General features: G+C 37.2%; 2 protein-coding genes across 2 annotated transcripts; one reads left to right on the top strand and one right to left on the bottom strand.

Annotated features, from left to right (window-relative positions):
- Positions 1-918: 918 nt before the first annotated feature.
- LOC117421348 (clarin-2-like) lies at positions 919-6,373 on the bottom strand. The gene is made up of 3 exons (XM_034035644.3): positions 5,867-6,373; positions 4,972-5,151; positions 919-1,243 (listed from the first exon to the last, which is right to left on the bottom strand). The coding sequence occupies exons 1-3, from the start codon at positions 6,117-6,119 to the stop codon at positions 975-977; spliced, it is 702 nt and encodes a 233-aa protein (XP_033891535.3). The 5' UTR covers positions 6,120-6,373; the 3' UTR covers positions 919-974.
- A 1,068-nt stretch (positions 6,374-7,441) lies between these two features.
- Positions 7,442-20,474, top strand: LOC117421346 (dihydropteridine reductase-like). The gene is made up of 7 exons (XM_034035641.3): positions 7,442-7,739; positions 8,485-8,577; positions 8,999-9,095; positions 9,549-9,689; positions 15,941-16,049; positions 17,590-17,673; positions 19,802-20,474. The coding sequence occupies exons 1-7, from the start codon at positions 7,647-7,649 to the stop codon at positions 19,917-19,919; spliced, it is 735 nt and encodes a 244-aa protein (XP_033891532.1). The 5' UTR covers positions 7,442-7,646; the 3' UTR covers positions 19,920-20,474.
- The last annotated feature ends 160 nt before the right edge of the window (positions 20,475-20,634 follow it).

Here is a 20,634-nt window from a genome sequence, read left to right on the forward strand (position 1 = left end):
CTCTTAATTGTACTGTAATTCTTGATATGTATTTTGTATAGAACTGCCCTGGGTAAAAGCATCTGTTAAGAAATAAATAATAATACTAATTGTAATTTAATATCAACAGATCAATGGAAGAAACATTCTGTGGCGACACATTGAACTGTTCTATAAGACAGACAAAATGAACACCCTTCTTATAGCTCCTAAGCTAACTGATAATCACATATATCTCCCACCTTTTACCAACATGCAAGTAAAATATGCTACCCAGGTATTCAGCCATACAGTGGCCATGGGTGAGTATGCTGATACATAACAAAAGTATAGACTAATAATTATGTGTAAGATGATAAGCATTTGAAGAGCTCTTTCACAGTTCAGTTCACAATATAATGCTACAAATATGTCTACATATAGTATATATAGAGAATAATAGATGGGCTTCAGTGAGTTACAGGAAAATAATTCCATCTAGGGTTTCTGTGACGTCATAAATTACGAGACCGAAGGTTGATTTTTTGGAGCTAAGCCTGTGTATTATGTATTATGGGGACAAGATAATATTTAACTGGTTTGCAATTTTATATTTTACACATCCTGTTACAGCTGAAACTGAAATCCATACGATGTGCAGGAGGAGTTCTCCATAGAGAAAATTAATTAATTATCAAGTGAAAAAAAAGCAGTTCAACTTTAGTTTTTGGCATTAAATATATAATGCATTTCTAATGTTCCTGACAGTGATGTAAAGTTGATATCAATTTTATTTAATTTTGCAGGATCTAACCAAAATTAGAAATAAATATTCCTTTGATCCTTGTACTTCTGGCACTACAATCTCAGCAGTATGAATTCTACACGTTCACAAATGAAAAAAGAAGAAACTATGTTTAATGATAGGTTTAGTCACATTTATTTACATTCATTGTTTTTAGAAGCTCCCATTATATAAAGTTCTGAGTGGCATATCTTTGTATATTTTACAATGTTCAGTACAGGAGGTCATCAGCTGTAACAGTTGGTTCTTCAGCTTTTTTAATCTTTACTTTGGGGAAACGGATCCCAGTGATGGCCACGACTAAAAAGTTTGCCCCATGAGTTGCAGTGCTTGCCACACACAGCCAGAAAGAGAAGCCATAATGTTCTTCCAAGGTAACAAACTGGAACACATTTTCAGGAAAATTGGCAACTCTTTCGGTCAGGTGGTGAAGCTTCAAAGCGGCGATAAAGCTGATGATTCCAGAGATGCCAAACAGACCTGCAGTTAAAGTACACAAGAAACCATCATCTTACAAGGAAAACACTGGAGACTTTGTGGTGCGCTGCGCTCTACCTAACACTCCACTGCCACCTAGTGGACACAAAACAATCATTTTAACATTAGCTGTACTGGAACATTTCAAATAGATTCAGCTTCAGGAACACTCTTCCTTCCTGCTTCTCATTCAGACTGAAGCAAGCATGCTCCTGCTACCCCTCTCAACCATGTCTTACAGCTATGGCCAAAAGTTTTGCATCACTTAGTATTTTATGATTGAGACAATTAAAAAAAAAAAAATACTATATGAACATAATTTAGATTTATCATGTAATCAAATAAACTGCAATATGATATCGCAAAAGTCTACTGGAAGCCATAATAGTAGTACAGTATTTCATGTCACATTTTTTAATTTTTGTCAGTTTTTCGTTAAGTATATGGAAAACTACAAATTGGTATGCAATTCAATAAGACCTGAATTTAGTGGTGCGCATGAGAAAAATATTTTGTATCATTTTGTTCTACTCTTATAGCTACTAGAAATGAGACTCAAACAAAATATTGTTTTTTCTTTTTGATTATTTTTTTTGTAGGCCGTTGAGATGGACAAATGGAACGCACAGTTGTCAAGTATCATAACACAAATAAGACATATACAGGAAATAATTCTCCCACTAACATATTTTCAAAACTTCATAATGGAATTATTTAACAAAATAATAATAATAACTTTCAAATGTCCTCTGGCTGGGGTTTTATTTGCGGTGTGCACCCTTGAAACAATGTACTTTGCATTTATCACAGTATACATGCGTTTTTCCTTTCCAAAAAGGTTGCTTGCATCGTGTAGCCTCCTTTTTGTTGTCATAGTCGGGCATATGGTCCACTACATCCTTTTGAATCCCTGGGGTTGGATTTTCCTGTCACGACTCGTCACATGATCATAATTTCCCCATTTACTCTTGGACATCTCCTTATCCAACTTCAGTGGTGGGTTTGCAAAACGATTGACTCTTGCTGTTCCTGCAGCATGTATTTGCACTTCTAATAGATTGTTTGTGGTAAAGTAATTATCGAAGAAGAGCTTGTGGTTAGGAGTATTCATTCGCTGGCAAAGTTCGAGATTCACTGCAGCTCCTTAGCCTAATCTCTTCATGTTCTGTGGAGAGATCTTGGTCTTGCTACCCTGATAAATGATGACATCGTAGGCCATGCCACTTCTGCGGCAGAGGAAAAAGATTTTCACACCCCATGGGTTAGGCTTCCCCTTCACATACTGCTTTATGGAGAGCACTCCTCGGAAGGGCACCATCTGCTCATCTATGCAGAGAACTTCCTCCAGAGTGAGAAACAGACAGCGCTTTCGAATGGACTCATAGAGGGGGCGGACTTTGAAGAAGACATCTGAGATTTCTTCTGGCCTCTCCAAATTGTTGACCAAATGTAAGTTTGAGCAAAGTTGAAAAAATCAGGATAGGGTCTCCTTGAAAAGACCTAGATGTATATAGGAGTCCCACTACATCCGCACTCGAGGGAACTTCAGTGCCCCCATTGCCAGATGCAGGCCGATTAAGGCTTGCATTTCATACACGGACGCACTCTTGAAACTTTGTGTCTGCTTCTGTACAGCATAGAAGTTAGTCATATCTGCCATCAACTCGAACATCTCATCAAGCACATCATTTTTGAAGTATTCAAATGGGGGAAGAGGAGAACTGTTTTCACAAGACTCTGGCTTGGCCCACGCAGTAACAGGGCTAACTGGATGGTGAATCCACTGGATCTCTCCCTTCTGAGTTATGCTGGCAAGTGATTCATCCTCTGGTCCATATGGATCATCAGGTTCTCCCTCTGCATAGTCTTCTTCTGGATTGTCTGTTTGGATTGTCTGTTTCAATCTCAACCTCTTTTTGCACTCACAGGCTCTCATCTCTGTCCTCCACTGAAATTGGTGACAAAGAGTACTGTATTACCAAAAGTTGTGTAAACAGACATTCTAATTACAAAAAAAATGAAAAGATGTATTTATGTATTTTTACATGAGCATGTCAATTTTTATTTTTCTTCTGTAGAAATAGGCTCAAGCCTTTGATAATTATAAAAGTTCACAGAAAATATAGATTTTCCACACAACACTCACCAAGTTTATGAAATGGTTTCTTCATGGGATTCCTCGTCACTATTCAGCATTCTAATTCAGACACATTTCCATCCTCCAGAAGTTCCAGGACTTCTAGAGCTGAAAACCCTGAGTAGAAAATATTAACCTGTTACATTGTTCTAATTATTAAATATTGATTTAAATCACATTAAATCACACGGCTGTGTCTGTTTGTTTGCACAGCCTGGAGGTACTGTTTTTATTATATAAATATAAATGTATTTATAAATTGTGGCTGGTATTATTTTGTAATGCTTGTGTTTGCAGAATTGTGGCGTGCCAGCCACTGTTTCTCTTACAGTTGTTTTGTATATTTTATTTAACTGTATTTACTGTATACTGCTTCTTTTGACAACCTATTTTATTTTTTTCTCTCTTACTAGTGTGTGCTCTTATGGTGCCTAGCTCACTGATTTAACATTACTACTACTAGACAATTCTCGTTGAGAATACCTTTACCAAGCTACCGTAGAATTGTTTTTTACTCTGGTTGTTGGAATCTATCATCAATCGGGATAAATTGTCACTTTTAAATTGAGTTTGTGTGCACGTTATCATTTTGATTTATTATGGTTTAAAGAATTGTATTATGGTTTGTTTTGGTTGTTTTCGAGTTTCTGTGGGTTTTTTTTTTTAACTTTATTTTCTCTATTTTTAAGTTTACGTGATCGGCGTCAAGTCGGAGGGAGTTTCTAGTAGAGCTACAGTTTACATTCTCGGCACATTTGATGAGCACATACCTTTGTTTGCAAGTAAAGAAGATTCTGTCTGATACCTCATTCAATTTGTGTTTCACTCGATAATAAAAACTGTTTTTAACTGTACTGCTGTCTCCTGTTATCCTTCATTCATTTGAGGGGGATCTGAAGGTTTTTATTATCTTTTTTTTTCTACCTCTAGCCAGAGGTTACATTAAATAAACAAATACGTCTAAAACTATCACAAACTTTTCCTTACTTGAGCTGCTGTGATGGAGCGATGCCATGCTTCAGTTTCATGTAATGTAGTTTTCTCGGTTGACAGCAGAGGGCGCATTAATGTCTTTAGCTTGGTTATTGTAGGGCCACTGTAATTGACTGGCTTGCAATTGATGGACAATATCGTGGATATCTCCGAATACGATGAAACTTGTGACGTCCACTATAATGGACGCCTGGTCTGAATGGTATTAAGCCGGTTTCATTTGACTTTCATAAGCAAAATTAGTTAATTCTATAGGGTGATGCAAAACATTTCTACATAGCTGTAGGTCAGCCACTGTCTGAATCATTTAAAATAAATAAATGAATAAATACATAAATAAATAAATAAAAACTACTCGACTAGATACAAAAAATAGGCCTACTGTAGTACCGCCCAAAAACACTCTAGCTTACTTTAGTCTCTGCTATCTGGAAATACAGGAAAGTAGTGTTTTGAACATTATCATAATATGTTACAGGAAGCAAGCAATCCAATCATATTGCAGGTTCACTGAGCAGTTGAAAGAAGACACATTTTGTAGCTGAATTTTTGGTGCTAGCCCAGTTTATTAATTATAATATTTACAAAGAAACAGGGTTACCTGCAATGAAGTTCCACAAGTATATACCGGCTGGTCCCTTAATAGACTGGTATGGAATCTTCCTTGCATTGTATATACAGAATACGAGACTGACCAGAGCAAAAGCCATTGCGATGAATAGGAAGATGATGATTATCATGTGAAGGGCAGAATTAAGCTTTTTCACCAGATGAGGGAAAACTGGAAAAAAGTGTATTCTTTGCATTAAAGACATTCATTCTCCTGAACATCCAAGTGTTGCCAATATACCATGTTTGAATGCCAGACATATACATACAAGTTTTGTTTGAAATGTTTTCCATTTGGAACCATGCAAGTTTGATTTTACTTGTTCACTGTTATAAACCTCTTTGTAAAGCACTGAAGTGCAGGGTTTGCATGGACCACAGCTCTCACCAAATCTTTTTTATTAACTGTATTGTACAACATGCTGCAATCTCTGGTTATAACCAAGGACAATAAAATCTGTCCTATGATTTCTATAGAATATTTGCAAAACTGGCTTATGCATCCTGGGTTTTCAGGTCAGATGCCAACTATTCAAGTTTGAAATAAAAAGTTCCAAGGTTTATGCAAGACTACATGCCCTTTGGTCTTCTTACATCTTTCTTTTTGCGCTCAGTAATCAGTTGCCAGTATAAAAACAGTTTATATCAGCAGGTTTAAACATTCCTTTTAAACCAGCATATCATCACAATTAAAAAACAGGAACCTCCTTTTTTAAATGTTCTATTAATTATAAGAACTGGGCTTAGCATCTTATTGCTGCAGGCATTTTAGCAGTGACATACAGTAGGAGCAATCACCAATCAGGAAACATTACCTACACTAGTGTGTAGTAAGTAGAACTAGGATTACCATAACAAATGGCAAATACAAATGCTGCCTTACTTACTGTAGATTTTTGAGCGTCGGTTGCCCAGACCACACTGCCAGTTTTTACCTCCCTGAAACATCCCATAGTAAATGTCCCCAATAAATTTGACGAGTTCTGGGTCTGATGCGTTGACGAGGTCAGCTCCAGTCTTACACAGGATCTTTCCAGTCACCCACTTCTGGGTGACAAGGGCTGTAACAAGAAGCACAACTGATGCTATGCTTAATATGGAAGCCAAGCAAAACAAGGTCTTTTTCAAGAGTGCAGGCATCGCATCGCTTAGAAAAGGTTGTCCCCATGATTGTTTACTGTAACTAGAGGCTCTCCTGAGATCTCCTCACAGGTTTGTACAGGCATTTTCTTTATTGCTGCCAAATCTTCCATTATTTCAGTCTTGTGTAAAAAAACACACACAAATATAGAAACTCTAAGCAATTGGAAACAAAACCTAATTATTTATCCAGTGCACTGATCTCTCTTACCACAAGCAAGTAATTCTATCTTTGGCACTGTGCTAATGTTTCACTCATTGGTTTCATTGTTCCTCCTCAATGCTGTATGGTGCTTATCAATTTCCCTCTTATTCGAATCGGCTGCCAGGTTGCGGTTGTAGTTGAGAGAAATATTTAGGAATTTCATTTCTAGTGGTGTTTGATTTCAGCCTTACTGTAATGAAGCTATCTATTCTAAGGTTGCTGACCTGTATTAGATGTCATAGCAACTGCGCTGTCAGCTCATTCACAACAGTGAGCAAATTCTTCTAAACCACAAAGCATTACGCCTTCGAAGGGCAGAATGGTAGGTCAACGTGCCAAATACAATTTATGATCTTAAACATCAACTTGAACTTTAACATTGCAAGACTGAAACAAAGGAAACACTGAAAAAGGGGAGGTTTTGTTTTTCAATGGCTGTAGAACATTGCATATTGTTAACATCAAGATGCTATTTAGTTAATTTCTTGGGATAAACAAATGAAGACTTCATTTTGATTTTGACTGTATGGTACTTTTATAATTTGCATACTAGTTCCTAATATAAGAATACATTGTCACAATAAGATGTGTTAATATAATTAACAATGTGCCTTTCTGATAGCCATGCTAAGCATTAAAAATATCTTTATCCAATAAATAAATAAATAAATAAATAAATAAATAAATAAATGAATAATTCACTGAACGGTATCAGTAATTATTATGTCTAATAAATGTTGTATAGTTCATTCTTGTTTTGGACTAATGGTAAAATACAAATCTGTGGTCTTAGAGGGTATATCATTGAGCGTTTAACTGGTAAAAATGCATTCAGGTAATTACATCAATTGACTGAATATCTAAAACCACAGGCAATCAATGAGAATATGCCATGACTAGGAAATTGTAATTCACTGGTACGTAGTGTGCTTTACACGTTACCTTATTTTTTTGTTGTTGTTTTTGTGTATCTAGAAGGTTCTGACTGTAGATATACATTGGTCCCGGAGAAAATATGTATAAAGTAAATAAATTGTTACAAGGGAAATTCAGGAATGCAATTCTTCACGGGGACCAAATACATCCGTAGGTGATTAGTCTATTTTCAGTATGTAAACACGTAACAACAGTCCTCCATACTAGATGGTGCTGTATGTACAGTGAGCTGTGTAGCCGAACAATGTTTCATTCGGCATGTGGGAGGGGTAGAAAAAGCACAAACTCTCACTGATACAGTGGTACCTTGCTGATACTTACTTTACTGTCATCTGAGGTTCAGTAGTCCAAATTAGAGGAACAGTAAAGAAGATCTAAGTCTGAGAATGGCAGCCGCTGAAGCACACAGAGTAATTATTTATGGAGGAAAAGGAGCTTTAGGGTCCAAATGTGTGGAGTACTTTAAGTCTAAAAGATGGGTGAGTAATTACCAAAACAAAACGAGGAAAGAGTGAATTCATTAATTTAAGCAGTAGTTCAGTACAGATAGTTCACTACTAGAATATTTTTTTTGACAGTACGGTAAAACGTCTGTAGTCTTATTTTGTTGTGAGTGTTCCAGTTGTACATTGCAATTTGGTAATACAGCGTTCTATCAGTGATATTAATAGTACCTGTTTTAAGTTTTTATTTTTTCAAGCGATTCCAAATCGGCAATATAGGCTGCAGCATACTGTGTAGCATTTACTGCATCTACCTAACATTACTACTGTTGTTGTTGTTGTTGTTGTTAATTACTTAATTAATGAAATTAATTCATGAATTAAAACGTACAATAGTAGTATCATCAGGTAAAAAGCAAAATAAAAAAATAAAACACGGTATGCAAGATCCCTGCAGTTGATCTTTGCGATTTATCTATCTATCTATCTATCTATCTATCTATCTATCTATCTATATATATATATATATATATATATATATATATATATATATATATATATATATATATATATATATATATAAAATGGATAAAAAGCAAACAAATATAAATTGGCTTCATAATATAGAGTAAGTGCACATGGCTGCAAGAGGGAGATGGCCATATTCGATCAAAGTTCAACTCGTACCACACGCGTCTCATACATTTTGTTATTCTCATAACTTGAATGTTGTTGTTTTTATTCCTTGCCTCATTGACAAATAACATTTGATGTTTTCCAGTGGGTGGCTTGTATTGACATGGTCGCCAATGAACAAGCAAATGCTAACGTGCTTGTTAAAATGTCGGAGGCATTCACTGAACAAGCGGATCAGGTAAAAGAAACAGCAACACTAATGTGATGATAGAGCTTCGGTGGTTAGTTGTGCAGTTTCATTTCTGCTGAGGAGTTACATTACAATCCATTGCCTACTCAGCCCTGTTACTCTGTCTACATAAACAACTGAAATATTCTTATTGTATTATTATTTAATAGAGTAGGTAGAAGCCCTTCTCTTTTGCACAATCCAATATTTCACAACAGGCGTTCAATAACTCAGAATGCCTTGTATGCAATTTTTATTTTGAAGAACACCATACTTTAGTTATTTTAGCTGCTTGTGCAGACAAAATAATGGTCTTTGTAAAGCCTGTGTCCAGCCTGTTCGATTTTAACACAGCACAAATGTTCAGCAGAACAGATAGTGACTGAATAGAGGTCAGTTTGATACCCTTGATTTCTCTTGTTTCATACAGGTGACCGCTGATGTGTCTCAGCTGCTTGGGGAGAATAAAGTGGATGCCATACTGTGTGTTGCAGGTGGATGGGCAGGTGGCAGTGCAAAATCTAAATGTAGGTGTGGAATATTGATATGCAAATGGAAAATATACATGGGTGTGTGAACATCATATTTTTGCAGTATTGATGCATGACCACCTGCCAGCTGAGCACCATGACTGAAACTGACTTTCAACAGGAAGATTTAGCTTTTATATACTCCACTGGCTTAATAAAAGCAACGGTCAGTCATCTGAGGAACAGCCTGTTGACATAAAAGCAGCTGCTAAATACTGTATCTCAAGTGTTTCTGTATTGACGTGGCTCTGTGTTTAAAACAATAAAGAATGTTTTGTAGTTTTAATAATCTAGTTCATTGAGATGGAGCAGTTAATAATATGTTGAGCAATGACACTATACAGTATAGCCACGCGGTCTGACAAAGTAAGATAAAGTAATTTAGCACCATAACAAAAGTGTGCTTCACATTCATCATCAATATGTTTAATCTTTCGTTCTTTCTTCAAGCATTGTACAAAAACAGTGACCTAATGTGGAAGCAGAGTGTTTGGACTTCACTTATTTCCAGTCACTTAGCCACTAAACATCTGAAGGATGGAGGCTTGCTGACACTGGCTGGTGCAAAGGCTTCGTTAGCTGCAACACCAGGTAGGATGTTTCAAAGTGTTTAGCTTTTCTTTGCCGAAGAAGGCAATATCCAGTTTATTTACTGTATGTATGTATGTGTATGTGTGTGTATATATATATAGTGATGCACAAAATAAATTCAACACTAGGGTCTAATGGATTTAATCAATATTTTAAATATAGATGTCAAACAAAAACTCTGAAAATATGAACAGAAATACAGATCAAAGAATATTGATAAGTTTTCAGTATGAAACGTGACACCCTGTCAAAATGAAAACATTACAAAGTTAGTATCGTGTATGACCTCCCTGAGCATTAAGACAATCCTGGCAGCGTTGACGCATAGACCTGATCAGCCTCTGGATAGACTGCTGTGGGATGTTCCACCACTTTTTCTGTGCAGCTGCAGCCAGCTGGTGAAGGTTGGCTGGTCGTGGTTGTCTCCTGTGGATGGCACTGATTTGGTCCCACAGATGTTTTATTGGACTCAGGTCAGGAGAAAAAGTTGACCACGGCAAGACCTCGATATTGTTTTCTTGAAGTCATGCAATTGTAATCCTAGCACTGTGTGGTCTTGCATTGTCCTGCTGGAAAATCAACACTTCTGGATTGGCTTGCAGGAACGGAAAAACTGTTGCCTCAAGGACTTCGTCAATGTATCGCTGAGCAGTAAGATTGCCCTCAATCTGCACCAAAGGCGTTCTTGTGTTAAAGATTCCTCCCCACATCATCACACTTCCACCACCCCACCGGTTGGCTTGAACAATGGAACAGTCAGCATAACACTCACCACGATGTGATGGGCCGATGTGGTGACCATCTGCCTTCCAGGACGTGGCCTGTTCTTCACAGAGCTGGTTTCTCTGGACTAGTCTTCTTATTGTTGAAGCAGAACATCTCATTCTCCAGGCAACTTCTCTCACAGACAGACCGCCTTCAATCATGCCAGTAGCAACCAGGCGATCTTCATTACTCAAGCGGGGCATGGTCGTATCTTTCACTGTTCTTGCGTTAATTAGTCACGTCTTTTCATATGGATATTTATACAGATTCTTAATCAACTCATTTTGGCAATTTTAACAAGTCAAATACCAAACACTGAGCACCTGGCGTTTTTATGAAATAACATGACTTGAGCTCAGTATTTTGTTATCCCAAGGAACAATACTACTCAAACAATCAACAAACCTATCTGCTCACTATTTAAAATGTAAATAACATTATCTATGTGCCCAATGAGCTATTGTTGTAAAACGCAGACTGTTGCGTTTTCATTGTGCTTCTGTGTGTGTGTGTGTGTGTGTGTATATATATATATATATATATATATATATATATATATATATATATATATATTAAAAAATTATGTAGCAAAAGAGTAAGTACCAAATCTGCCATTGCTTTGCATGGCCCCCTCAATGACATTTTTGCCAGTTATGTTGAAAAACAACAAGGTGAACTACCTCCTGGGTTATAGCTCTGTATGGTATGAAATTCAAAGCAAAAAGTAATTTGTGTGTGAGTCCTTATGCAGAACTCCAGCAAAAGCAAGTAGTGCATAAAGGACTTCAGATTTGGAGCAGGTAAGAAATTGCCATTTAAATAAATAGGCTACTTTGGAAAGCGAGTTATATAAGAAACGTCTGCAAAGTGCTGAGGGGATTGTGTACTCCCTTTCCAACTTTTCAACCTCTTGGCATAAAAGAATCTCGGATCAGGGCTGGTGTGGGGGTTGCTGGTGTCATAAAATATGCAAGGATAAGTCTGTTGGTTTATTTATTAATTTTTTTCCACAGAACCATATTTTTCTTTAGCAATTGAATTTGGTTTCCTGAACAAGAGTGTGGGATTGCATGTGAAAATGCTCATTATACACCTCTCAGCAGTCTGATTGTTTTGTAGATATATTGTTAGAGGCATAAAAAGGGGTGACTCAGCACATTCACCTCCCACATGTGTGCAGTTAGTGCCCTTCAGACCTATATGCACTGTTGACAGATGTTAACATTAGCCAGGTTCACCCATTTGCAACTGATGTTTTGAGTTAAATGTACCTAGCTTTGATCTGCCGAGCACGGATATTTCTCATGTGCATGCAGTACGAAAAGCATATGGGAGCAATTTACATTAAAACTCCCCCCTCCCCCATCCCCCAGCATTTGTAAATAATTTCTTTAGAATGCCCTGCTCAGTTTTTCATTTAAATGATGCAAAAAAATGAACTTTTTATTTTGAACACTAATTATCATATTCAATGTACATCGCTTTGTTTGAGCAGCCCAGTCCAAAGCATTTACATAAAAAAAATCTCCCTATACTTTAATACGTATTTTTTTTGTGTGTTCAAAGACTGAAATGATTTAACACAAAATGATTCACACAGCTGCAGGCTGACTCTATCATGACTAAATTGCAACCAGAGCTGTGCTTTTCTGAAAACACTGCCATTCCTGGTACACCTGGGAGACTCCTTGATCAACAAGCCATTGCATGGGACCCACTATCATGCCCCTTGTGAAGTCACTGAGATTCTTCAGCTTTGCACACAGCTTCGACTGGCTAGTTCTAACAGATCACATGGTACGCAACATTGCAACATATGCATGTGCAATTCTCATACATAAGCAATACATAATCCATATAACTGCAATATCTTGCTACAATCCAGTGATTTTTGTAAAACATATATGTACATGTAAAGCAAATCACTAACTAATCCCTCCAGTGTTTTCCAGGTTTGTTTAGGCATGTCGAACGCGTCAGCAAAGGCTGGTGAAGATGGGAACCATTCTATTCTGAAATTCAAGTTCAGATTAGGGGATTAATTAGAAATGAAAACACCTATACAGTAAGAGGCGATTTGAGCTGCCAAGTGGATCACAAATCATGTGAATAAATAATACGGTTCAGCCTATTGTAAGACTGAGAGTGATTCTTATGACTTGTACGGGACTCATGACTAATTTAGTGAGTAACCTAAACCTAGCCTTTGTAATAAGTAGGTACTAGAAAATGGCAGAATTATAAACTTCAATCCACAATTTCAACACAAAATCTTTAACCAAAAGGTAGCCTAATGCAACTCTTGCACATGGATGGATTTCAGTATTGCATTGGCTTGCATCACTCATTGCATGAGAGCCAAAAATGCTCAAGCTCTCCATCTCCTTTCATCATTTGCCAATTTCTAAAGAAAAGAAAAGTGTTGTTCCTCAGAGGCTCTGGCACAGAAATCGCTGTCAGTGCTACCAAGATCTCATTATTATTATTATTTATTTCTTAGCAAACGCCCTTAGCCATGGCGACTTACAATTGTTACAAGATATCACATTATTATTTTTTATATACAGTTACCCATTTATGCAGTTGGGTTTTTACTGGAGCAATCTAGGTAAAGTACCTTGCTCAAGGGTACAGCAGCAGTGTCCCCCATTTGGGATTGAACCAACAACCCTCTGGTCAAGAGTCCAGAGCCCTAACCACTACTCCACACTGCTGCCACATATACAAGGTCATACTGAACAAAGAAAGAATAACCATGTTTTCAGTGTCATAGTATACTCTACTGCTGTGCTATGACAAAAATAAAATATGTTTTTGTCATACTGTTCAACTAATCTTTTTAGTTTTTTTTGTATGTATTTAGTAGATCATAAAACAAGATGTTAAGACTTTGTTTTATATATATATATATATATATATATATATATATATATATAATAAACTTGCTTACTATCTATGAGAAGATTTAGTTACAAATTTTAGTTAATTACAAACAAGCTTTCGTTAAGAAAAACAACTGCATCACACTCAACTACCGTTGTCTCTCCTCTTCTTGTCCCGCCCCATAGCAACCAATACACACTCCTGATTCGCTGGTACAGTACTCCCCTAACCTCCCAACTCCCACCTAATAGGCGCTCGTTAACTGTCAGTAAATGTACTGTATTCAAGCCCCGAAAACACACAAGAGTATAGTGCTGCAGATCGGAGCCTCTCGTGGCGCCATTTCTAAAATGCCTTAAATTATTTAATAAAATATTGCAGCGTTTGTAAAGCACAGTATTATTAATAAAGACCGCCCTCGTTTAAGGGCCGCAGTCATTTTGATCAATTGAAAATAAACGCTGTAGCGCCAAATTGAAGTAATACGATATATATATATATATATATATATATATATATATATATATATATATATATATATATATATATATATAATATATATATATATATATATATATATATATATATATATATATACACTACCGGTCAAAAGTTTTAGAACACCTCAATTTTTCCAGTTTTTATTGAAATCATGGAATCGTTTTGTTTAACAAAATTTAATCTAAATTTTTGACTCATCAAAGTAGCCACCTTTTGCAGATATAACAGCCGAACACACTCGTGGCATTCTTTCTACAATGGAAATCAAATATTGTTCGGAAAGTTCTTCCCAACACTGTTGCAGAAGTTCCCACAAATGTGTTGCACTTGTAGGTTGCTTTGCTTTCACCCTTCTGTCCAGTTCATCCCAAACCAGCTCGATGGAGTTTAAGTCTGGAGACTGTGCTGGCCATTCCATGATTTGAAGCCTACCGTCTTGTTCTTTTCTTCTAAGGTAGTTCTGACATAGCCTGGAGGTATGTTTTGGGTCATTATCTTGCTGTAGGATGAACCCCTGACCAACTAGGCGTATACCAGAGGGTATTGCATGGCACTGCAAAATGCTGTGGTAGCAGTTTTGGTTCAGGGTGCCACTCACTCTGTGCAAGTCGCCGACTCTGGATCCAGCAAAAGAGCCCCAGACCATCACGCTTCCTCCTCCATGTTTGACAGTTGGTGTCACACACCGAAGAACCATCCTTTCGCCTACTCGACGGCGTACAAAAACCCTGCGTGATGAACCGAAGATTTCAAAGTTTGATTCATCGGTCCATAAGACCTTCTTCCAGTCTTCAGTAGTCCACTGGCGGTGCTTCATGGCCCAGGCAAGCCTCTTTTTCTTATTTTGCCATCTTAGCAATGGCTTTCTTACTGCCACTCGACCTGTCAAACCTGCAGCTCGAAGCCTTCTCTTCACAGTTGAAACTGACGCTGGCTTACTTCGACCAGTGTTAAGCTGTGCTTGAAGCTGTTGTCCTGTGAGCCGCCTATCACGCAACCTGTTGACTCTCAGAAACTTGTCTTCTGATTCTGTTGTGGCTTTGGGTCTGCCAGACCTCTTCCTGTCAGAGTTTCCTCCAGTTTCCAAGTGCCTTTTGATGGTGTAGGAAACTACTCACTGACACCTTGGCTTTCTTTGCAATTTCTCTAAAGGAAAGACCTACACTTTTAAGGGTTATAATGGTCTGTCTGTCTTCCTTTGTTAATTGCCTTTTTCTCGCCATTATGAGAGCAATATACTACTTCCTGCATTACAATACTGTCCAAATAATGCTTAAGAGGGTGTAGTAACACAGTCTGTTCCAACACTGCTTTTATACAGACAGAGGGTTTGTAAGTAATCAACAAAAGTTGGGATACCTGTAGGAATTGTTAGCATCAACTTTCATGGCTTAATTTACTTCCATTGCTGCAGAACAGCTGTAAGTTGTTAACCCATTACTTGTTCCCTGAAAAAGGCCTTTTTGTATAACTCTGAAATGTACATTATTTTTCAGTTTTTGATAACCTAAACTTTTTTTTTAACCTCTGGCAGTTTACCGCTTACCTTTGTACCATTTCAGGTTATTCAGTGGACTTGAACTGCTTAAATTTCAATAAAAACTGGAAAAATGGGAGTGTTCTAAAACTTTTGACCGGTAGTGTATATAAACAAGTTTTGCATTATCTTTGTGTTTTGGACCCTGTTTATGGATGTTTTTCCATTTCTTCTGCTTTCCAGAAGTTTTAATTATGGTGGCAGCTGTATGGTGTATATCTGTAGTGCTTGTAGACAGCTGGAGTTGATTATTCAAGCTGAAGGAATTCAGAAGGGGGAAAACTTCCTAAACATATATAGTATCTGCCTCTAACTTGGTGTTAGGGAATCTGTGACAGGGTGGCTGAGTAGTGACGTCAGGCTAGATGCAGGAAGGGAAAAACACTGACACCAGATACTGCAGATTCAAAACAAAGAGACGCAGCGGCGCTGTTGATTTAAATACAAAAATAAAATAAAAGGTTTTAACAAAAAGAAATAAAGAAATAAAAAGGTTAAACAAAACAAAATCACATACACAAAATATAAACAAAACCCAGTTCTCTGTTTTTGTTTTACTTTCTAGGGATGATTGGTTATGGCATGGCCAAAGCAGCGGTTCATCAGCTCTGTCAGAGTCTTGCTGGAGAGAACAGTGGATTGCCACCCGGTTCAGCTGTCATTGCTATTCTTCCGTAAGTTCTTGAAATCACAATACACACCACTCATTTCCTGACTGGGGGAAGAACATGCATTTCACTGACCTTCTTGGGTATTACTTGAAAAGTTTTTAAACAATGCTTTAGGTGGATACTCTCAGAATTCCTTTTTTTTCTTCTTAAATCGTTACTTATTCTTACTATTGTCAGTGCTCAGGAATGCAATGGTTAGATCTCTTAATAGCTCCCTGAATGTGGATAAACCATGGGTCTTCAAAGTAACTGTAGTGGCACAGGTCATGAAATCCAATGATAACGGAGAAACTGGAAACATGCACTGTGCCTGAGGTTAACGGAGGTACTTCAGGGACTCTAAAGTGTTGTGAGTCATGTGAATCTTGTAAAGTAGTCTTTTTTAAACTTTTTAAATTTGCAATGTTTTCGTTTAAAGTGAAACTGAGCTAGTTTTTCACTGTTCATGTATTTATTTACTTTAAATTTTAAAGTATTGACAGTGTCTGTGTGCTACCTTTTGTATTCATTCCAGTACAGCCCAATCATCAGTTTGTGTTCATTGTATGTGGCACATGCAGTAAACATGTTGGCTTGCAATTGCTTTAGAATTGACTTTATTGTTTTGAAGAAAAATGCCGTCCACAAAGATTTATGATTGCTTTGCATAGAATATGATACTGTATTAAAATAAATTGACCCACGATAATTAACAAACTCCCACATTGTTTTTGCTTGCATTGTTTGGTTTTGGAAATGTATCCATTTCATATCTCCATAGGATCATGTGTCTGGCACATTTTCCTTCATGATCCTTCTTGTTTGCTCGAAGAAGGCAATGCATTTACTGCCCTGTCTTTGATCTTGCATTCATAAGTCCACATCCCTAGTACTCTGTCCATCTGTTTTAAATAGCCAGCTATTAATAGACTAATAAAATAAAAAAAACAAGCAGGTCTGAAAAACAGGGCTTCTAAGTATATAGCTTTTTAAAATATTTTTTCCATGTGCATTGTGTTTGTGGTTCAGAAAATACCTTTAAAAAAAAATCCATATCTTTTGAATTCCTGTTGATTAAAGATGATATATATACTATATACATACAGTTACAGTGCTCCCCTTTTATAAAGCAGCCCTTTATGCTGTGGAACAGATTATAAGGTGGTACGGTCATGGCTTCCATTTGCCCCATAATGCCATTACACTAACACTAGTAGTCTCGTTATAAGATGGAACACAAATAGACTTAACTATGGCTCCCAACTACAGCGTATAAAGGGGGAGCACTATATAAAAAGGTTGTTGGGTTGTTCTTTTTTGGAATGAATGCTTTTAAAAACTAAAATAAATGTTAATAGTGATACAAAGAGTATTTTTTTTTCAGCCCAAGTCATTTATAAAGGAGTTCATCTTTTAAATTGTCACTTTAAGTAATGTTAAATCCTGGTGTACCTCTGTTCCTCTTTTAGAAAGGTCCTCATGAACTCTGTCTCTCTGTGTACCCAGTAGACCAGAGCAGGATCAAAACAATTTGTATATAAATATCTCTGACTGTCTTTCTCAGCGTTATCTTGGATACGCCAATGAACAGAAAATCAATGCCTGACGCAGACTTTGGTTCCTGGACACCTTTGGACTTTGTTGCTGAGTAAGTGCGCAGCAGATGAATCAATCTGATATCAGCAGGTTTACTGTAGCAATTTATTTTCATGGCAGTTATTCTAAGTGAAAATATTTACGTACAGTATATGGAGAGCAGCAGAACAGGAGCGCCACTTCTGTATCTGTATGTGTATGTCTGTCCTTTCGTTCCCTGGTTGTGCTGTGTGTGCATGCGTGTATCATGTGCAACTTTAAACGAGTTAACTGCTGTGTAAACTTAACACAATGTATTTGCTTTGTTTCCGCGATTGAAATAAGTCACTACTATCGGCAGACCTGAAACAAGTAATCGGTTTCGCTGCCTGATAAGGTATGAGCTTTACTAGTTTGAAACATTATAACAAATTAGAAAATTGACCTGATTGGTCTATACAAGGGCTTAAATCTCTGATGAAGGACCTTGAATGTCTTTCAAACTGTTTAATCAATCAGTCCGCCGAAAAATATGTGAGTCGTGTGTTTTACCTTTTGCCTGCTTGTTGAAAGAAAGTCTCTTCTGAATGTTGTCTGTCAAAGTAAAGTATATTGCTTCCTCATTGTCCTATCTATGTATTTAAATTTAGTATAGCAAATAAAGATAAAGAAAATAAAATAATCGACAGTGTTTGCTGTCAGTGGCAATACAGTAACCACAATACTATAGCAACTAGTCTCCGTTTTGAATGACGAGTTGAAATCAGACAACTGCACGCAGTCTGATTAGTTTCAGTAACTTTAAGCATATCACAGTAACAACACAGGCACATCGCATCTCTTCTAAAGCCAGGAGAAGGAGGCTTTGACTTTATGAACACACTCTGTGAACAAGTAACTGAACAAACAGCACGATCAGGATTAACACATACTGCAGATAACTAGATTATTTTTAATTACTGAAACTTTTTATTTTATTTATTTTGCTAATAAGTGTTAGGACCTAACGGTATCTTAAATACTGAAACGTACACAAATGCACAAACATGCACTCAAATGCAAATAAAAAAAAAAATAAGTTAGCTGTACTTTTATTCTTTACATGATCTTTTAACAAACGGGAGCGGGGGGGTGGTTGGCCTCCGGGAAATATTCCATGAGAATCAAAGCCCTGGTTATATTGAACCTCTAGTACATTACAAGCTCAGAGGGAACGTGATGCGGCATGTCATGTCCTGCTAGAAAATGAATCAGCTCTGCTACTGGTAGACAGATCAGGGAGGGTAGTAAGTATTTTACACTTTACATGTAGTAATGTCAATGCCATAAAATAATGTACCTTGTATAATTATTATAAATGATAAATGATTGACCTACGTGCCTCTACCTCTTCTATTAATATAGCAATCTCCTGTGTCGTGAAGCATGGTTTACGTATTCTCTCGGCGAGTGACCTACTACTAGCTGTTCTGACTTGCGCTGTTTTTTCTTGCTCTGTGCTACTGCCGCTCTGCATTCAAAACAGAGCCTTGCGGTGACGCAAGCACATTCTGTCTCTTAAAGGGATTGTTGCCTGGCCCTGGTTGGATAGCAAATTCCCCAACCTACTCAGCATTGACTGTCTGGGCGCTGTCACTGCGCCACTAAACGCGCTTGCCCTGGGTTTTGGAGAAGCCATGCCGTAAGGGGGCAGACGCGTTTGACTTTTAACCATTGCGTCTGCGATTGCACTTGTTTCATCAGAATCGAGCCCAAAATGTCTTTATATTAGTAAGCACCAGCGCCATCTAGTGCACAGCAGTGTATTGTTAGCAAAAGAACTCGCTCCAGAGTGGCAGAGCATTAGATGGCTCTTACTAGACACAGTATAAGAACCACTTAGCATGATTACAAATATCATAATGGTAAGGAAATGAATTATCTTGAACATGCTGTTTGAACCCAGAAGTGGCACCACCACAATGATGTCAGAAGGGGCTGAAGATCCACTCCCGCCTTCAGGTCCTCCTGAGGGTTCACTGCCCTGTTTTTGTTAGGGAAAATAAGAGGCCACAATACAGTTTTTATTAGCTGAAACGGTAGTGCAGTAATGTTCACGGTAATGTGCTAATGTACGGTACACGTATATTAATGAAGATAGGATTGTTAACACTTTTTCAAGTAATTATTGAACTACAATTAAGCATCTATTTGTGTTCCAGAACCTTTTACAACTGGACCACCGGAGTAGAGAGACCTGCTTCGGGAAGCCTAATGGAGATGGTTACTACAGGAGGAAAGACTGAGACCACTCCAGTTCAGTTTCAAGGAAGCTCTTAAATAATAACTGGTTTAGCATACAGGGCTCTATCTACAGTAGATACTGACACTGTTCAGGTTGTCAAGGCCCCTTCTATGCCAAAGTTGTGAAAAACATGTCTTACAGTTCATGTGAGTCTGTGTTTTGTGTCTAAACATTATGGTTAGATTTTAATAATCAAACAGTGGCAGTATTTAGATCCGCCATTGTTTAGATCATTAATGCGGTCCATAGTGGTGTTTTATTGCATTGTGGACAAGAGTAGTAATTCAGATGAGATTTAGTTGATTTGTATAGGGAACTAAAAAGTCTCTTATGTCTTGAATGTACACTATAGTATACAGTGGAGTGGCCTTATTCTGTGTTTACAGCAGTGGATGGTGTGTGTGTGTGCGTGTAATACATCACAGTTGACTAGGGTACATCCCTTCTTTATTATAAATTTAATTTTGTAGCTTTGTTTGTGCCATTTGATTTTTAATTTGGTGGTGTGTAAGCATAACTGTATAAATCTATTGTATGTGTATTAAAGAAACATAATTTCTCTGCAATAAAACAATAACATTTTCATCAGATTATTTTTTGTATAATTGGGACTTGCATCCACCCTCAACATTTGTCCTAATTTTCTCCCCTTCATATTTTGTTATACATTGTACAAAAAGCACCTTCCAGTATAGTAAAAAGAAAGCTAAGTATGATTGGGTTTATTTTAAAGTAATTGTAGCTAAAATA

This window comes from Acipenser ruthenus, chromosome 1 (assembly GCF_902713425.1).
Source record: "Acipenser ruthenus chromosome 1, fAciRut3.2 maternal haplotype, whole genome shotgun sequence".
NCBI classification, from domain to species: Eukaryota; Metazoa; Chordata; class Actinopteri; order Acipenseriformes; family Acipenseridae; genus Acipenser; species Acipenser ruthenus.